Here is a 5,134-nt window from a genome sequence, read left to right as displayed (position 1 = left end):
CTATGTGATAGGTAAATTTATAATGTACCCGATAGAAATATTCCGGTTTTATAAAAAAATAGGTCTAAATAATGTATCGACACTATTTAAGTTTGTGTCGATACTTGTTTCCAAAATGAATGTCCAACGAGATGCACGCATAAAGTGTCGATACATTTAAAATTGTATCGATCCATAAAATATCGAAACCGATAATTATAATGTAATAGGTAAATTTGTAATGTTACCGGTATAAATATACCGATTTACTTATAAAATAGGTCAAAATAAGCGCTACTTATTATATTATATAAGCTCTACCTAATATGTTATTGTACTTGATAATATTTTCGGTTAAATGCCTATTTTATTATATAATCGCTACCTATTACCTTATATAAGCGCTACCTAATATGTTATTGTACTTAATAATATTTTCGATTAAATGATATAATATAACCAGATTAAAATTTATCCTATCACTGATTTAACCGATCACGTTATTTTTTAATCGTTTTTAAACGCAGCACATCAAAAGTACCCCAAATCCCCTTATATTCACTGTTAACAATTTATTTATATGATTTGTCTCCCTGCCTCCATTAAATGGTGATTTTTACGTACATCGTAAATCCACCATTTACTTTTGACATTAATACACGGGAATGGAAGGGAATAGTCGTAGTGAATTTGACAGGACAAGGAACAGGTGGGGGATAATGCTCTCTCTCTCTCTCTGCTTTTGAAAGATTTGGTAAGATCTTACTATACGATATTGGATGGATCTTCATAATCTTCGCCTTTACCTCTCTTTTTCTAAGATTCTTCTTCTCTTTCTTCTTCATTTAAAAAACCCAAACCCACATTGTTGCTTCCTTGTGTCTAAAACTATAAACAGTCTAAAGGAATATGGAGGTTGCTGGTGAGGTTTTATCATCTGGGTCCTCCCAGGAATTGCATGTTCTTGCTGTGGATGATAGTTATGTAGATCGTAAGGTTATTGAAATGTTGCTGAAGATATCATCTTGTAAAGGTACTGCTTGGTTTGTTTTGGATAAAAAGTTGTGGGGTACTTTTTAGTGGATTTTGAAGATTTTTTTATTTGCAGTGACGGCTGTGGAGAGTGGGGCTAGAGCTTTGCAGTTTCTTGGTTTGGATGGAGAGAAAGGGTCTCTGGGTTTCAATGTGAGTTCTTCTATCTGCTTGGTTTCCGAGAAAAAAATGTCAGATGGAATTTGGTATTGATTGTGTGGTGTTTTTTAAAATGGCTGAATTGCTGTTTGATGACTGTTGTTGTTACAGGGTTTGAAGGTGAATCTTATAATGACTGATTACTCCATGCCCGGAATGACTGGATATGAACTCCTCAAGAAAATCAAGGTCATTTTTTTTATACCCATGTAAGTTTATTTGATCATCAATGAAGGTGAAACATTTTGGAATTTGATTGTTGATTATGTTTCATCTGATCCTTTTGGAACAGAGATCATCAGCATTCAGAGAAATTCCAGTGGTGATCATGTCCTCTGAGAACATCCTCGCTCGTATTGATAGGTGTAGTGATTGATACACGCTGTTATATTTCTATCTGATGATGATTTTCTCGGAAAATCCAATCTGTTTGGGAGTTGATCTGGAAATATATTCGATAGACTTTCACTTTAAGAGGAAATCTGGGAAAATTGAAATGAAGGAATCTGCTGTTATTGATAAGATTTAGCCAAATCTGATATATTTTTGTGATATGACAATACTGAAAAGATTCTATATTTTGTTTGGATTTTTGCGGGAAACGGACCAACCAAAAACTTGATTACATTGAAACATCATTCGTATGTCTAGTTGTCCAGGGATTTAAATTGTGGTTACGACTGTGTTTTAGATCCGATTGTGGTAATAACGAATGTTATTATAGCACTGCAGCGTTTTTTTTTTCAAAAGGAATTGATTTTTTTAGGAGCTGATATTTTATACCGTTATTTAAATCTCTGGTTGTGTCTTGTCCTCTAAAATAATATTCTGATTAATATTCTATGGATCTCTTGGCTGTGATTTTTTCCTTCACGTAAGGTCAGGTCTAGGACTCGTCCGATTCGAGTATTTTGATTATCTCTAGGTTTAGCTAGATTGTCCTCGATGACTTTATATATGCATCTGTGCTTGCTTGATCTTGCCGTTTGTTTTTCTCATAAGTAATGTGGTATATGATCGTTTTTCGTTTACTTCGAACAATGATTTAAAACACTTTTTTTGGTGTCCAGTTGCTTGGAGGAGGGGGCGGAGGAGTTTCTAGTCAAGCCCGTGAAACTGTCGGACGTAAAACGGTTGATGAGAGACTGCGTAACGAGAGGTGGAACAGAGGAACAAGAAGGGAGAAGAGTCAACAAAAGGAAGTTAGAAGACGATAACCATACTGCATTATTACCGTCATCATTATCATCCGCACTACCATTCTCGTCAACTACAGCACCATTTGGCTATGACCTAGTGACCTCAGAAATACTATCATCACCTCTGCATTCATCGAAGAGGGCGAAATTGTGCGACCGTGACTAATTCCCCCCTCATTATCTTTTGTTTCCTTTTTTTGGGTGTTTTTTTTGTCTATATCCTCTATGTTTCCCCGGGAAAGATAATGTGTGAATGGCACATAGCAAAGGCCTATTTAGAAGCTGACAAGAACTAATTAGGACCTTAAACAGGAAATTAAGAGAGAGATACGAATGGTATTCCTTTTTGTTCATGTATTGTAGGTCAATCGAGTTAAAAGAGTTAATTCATCCTCTTTTTACATGATTTGATTGATCAATCGAGTTATCATGTTTTTTATAAGGATAAAGTATAGTAATGTTTATTAACTTTTCTAAAGTTTTCATTTAGGTTTCTCAATTTTTAAAACTTGCAATACAATCCTCAATATTTATCCGTTTGTAATATGGTTCTTGATGTCATTGTTGGAGATCATATTGCAAACGGATTAAATGTTGAGGGATTGTATTACAAGTTTTAAAAGTTAGAGGATCTAAATGAAAGCTTTAGAAAAGTTCAGTGACCATTATTATACTTTACCCTAGTTGTTAATATAATGATATAAGCGAAGCCAACGAACTTCATCTTCCCTCTCTTGGATTCGAAAACCCTCGCACTGCCACAGAATCCCTATAGCGCGACCAAAACTTTTAGGATTTTCCACTTGTTCATCAATGGAGTCCTTCACTGCCACGAACAATGACGGAAAAGAAGACATTAATTTCTATTCTAGCTCTTTCGACGACGATGTCTTAAATAAGGGGGCCCATGGTTCCTCCTCTTTCCCTCCTCCACAAGCTTTCCCTTACGATGATCTCACTGCCGATACTTCTACTTACATCGCTCACAACCACATGCAGTAGAAGTCACAGTCAAAACCTTGGGTATATTGTCACTAACAATAACAACATTGATAATAATATCGACAATCATAACGAGCAACCTTCGTCGGACGTTTATGGGTTCGGGTTTTTGGCGCCCAACGCTGAGTTCATGACCTCTCTTGGAGGGTTTGCGATGGACGGTAATGGTCGTGGTCATGATGTTGATGATGATGGTTTTTTCGCCTCTGAAGGACCAGTGTTGCCTCCGCCTGATCATATGCAAAAGGAAAACTTCACACGACGCGAATGGCGTCGGTTTGTTTCATTTTCCCTTCTTTTCGTAATATCTCATTTCATTAATTGTTTTTAAATTCCTTCCGGTGCAGCTTAAACGCCATTCATCTGGAGGAGAAGGGGAAAAGAGAGGGAGATGCAGGATCAGATAATCGCCGAAGCAGATGAGTACAAGCGATCGTTTTACGAGAAAAGGAATCAGAACTACGAAACTGATAAGGCTAACAATAGAGAAAGAGAGAAGGTAGAAGAAACAAGCATTTGTGGTTATCCGAATTCTCTTCACTTGTTTACGAGGCTGAAGATCTGAATTGATCTTTCGTGTTGTTGATATGCAACTATACTTAGCTAATCAAGGCAAGTTCCACAAAGAAGCTCACCTGCATTACTGGAAAGCAATAGCTGAGATCATTCCTCGAGAGCTGACGAATATCGAGAAGAAGAGAGGAAGGAAAGACTTCGATAAAACTCCTTCGGTGTCGGTAATTCATGGTCCAAAACTGGGGAAACCAACTGATCTTTCGAGAATGAGGCATATTTTCGTTAAGCTTAAACAGAATCCTCCACCCAAAGATGGCAAAAACAGAAAGGAAAATAAAGATGAAAAGGAAAGAAAGGACGCCAAGAATGGAAAAGGTTCAAAAGCAGCAGATTCTACTGAGAAAATAAACCCGCTTCACTAGGGAAGGATATTGCTGCTACTGCTAATTGTGGAACTGGACAACCAAAACCGGAGACTTTAGCTTCGGCTGAGGCTGATAACAAAGTGAAACCCAATCCTGATGCTTCCAAGTGATGCCAAACCTTAATTTCCCCATTTTTTATTTTTATTTTTGAGTTTCGGTTAGCTATTTCCAGTGGATAATAAGAGCTAACAGAGAGACCTTGGATGAGATTTTGAGTCTGCAACATCATCTGTACAAATTCTTTCTTGTCTTCTGATTTGATTTTAAAATTGGAGGGAAGCTTGTTGCTAGTGCATGCTTCACCTGTTATGACATTATTAACAAGCGCTTTTTCTTTGTTCAGTATTACATTCATTGAGGTAATTTTTTTTGGATAATTAATTTTTGGGTAAAGTATTGTAATGGTCACTGAATTTTTTAAAGCTTTCATTTAGGTTCCCCAACTTTTAAAACTTACAATACAATCCCCTAACATTTAATCCGTTTGCAATATGGTCCCCTAACAGTTACATCGGGGACCATATTTCAAATGGACTAAATATTGAGGGACCATATTGTAAACGTACTAAATGTTGAGGGATTATATTACAAGTTTTAAAAGTTTGGGGACCTAAATGAAAGTTTTAGAAAAGCTCATTGACCATTACTATACTTTACCCTTTTTATAATTGTATTTTTAAAATTTTAGAATCAAGATTAAATTGTAACCTTGCCATTTTATTTTAAGATAAAAGTGTTTCTCAATTTGCTTTATCGCTTTCAATGCTTTTATATTACGCTTATAATTCGTCTCATTGTATTTCGGATGTCCGTATACTTTTT

General features: G+C 36.1%; 1 protein-coding gene and 1 pseudogene across 1 annotated transcript; both read left to right on the top strand.

Annotated features, from left to right (window-relative positions):
• Nucleotides 1–598: 598 nt before the first annotated feature.
• Nucleotides 599–2,736, top strand: LOC120204561 (two-component response regulator ARR6-like). The gene is made up of 5 exons (XM_039204621.1): nt 599–1,012; nt 1,088–1,164; nt 1,282–1,359; nt 1,463–1,533; nt 2,241–2,736. The coding sequence occupies exons 1-5, from the start codon at nt 889–891 to the stop codon at nt 2,533–2,535; spliced, it is 645 nt and encodes a 214-aa protein (XP_039060552.1). The 5' UTR covers nt 599–888; the 3' UTR covers nt 2,536–2,736.
• Nucleotides 2,737–3,276: 540 nt separating this feature from the next.
• On the top strand, nt 3,277–4,422 carry LOC120204645 (annotated as a pseudogene).
• The last annotated feature ends 712 nt before the right edge of the window (nt 4,423–5,134 follow it).

Source organism: Hibiscus syriacus, unplaced genomic scaffold (genome assembly GCF_006381635.1).
Source record: "Hibiscus syriacus cultivar Baekdansim isolate YM2019G1 unplaced genomic scaffold, ASM638163v2 tig00011079_pilon, whole genome shotgun sequence".
NCBI classification, from domain to species: Eukaryota; Viridiplantae; Streptophyta; class Magnoliopsida; order Malvales; family Malvaceae; genus Hibiscus; species Hibiscus syriacus.
This window is presented reverse-complemented; position numbering and strand designations above follow the sequence as displayed.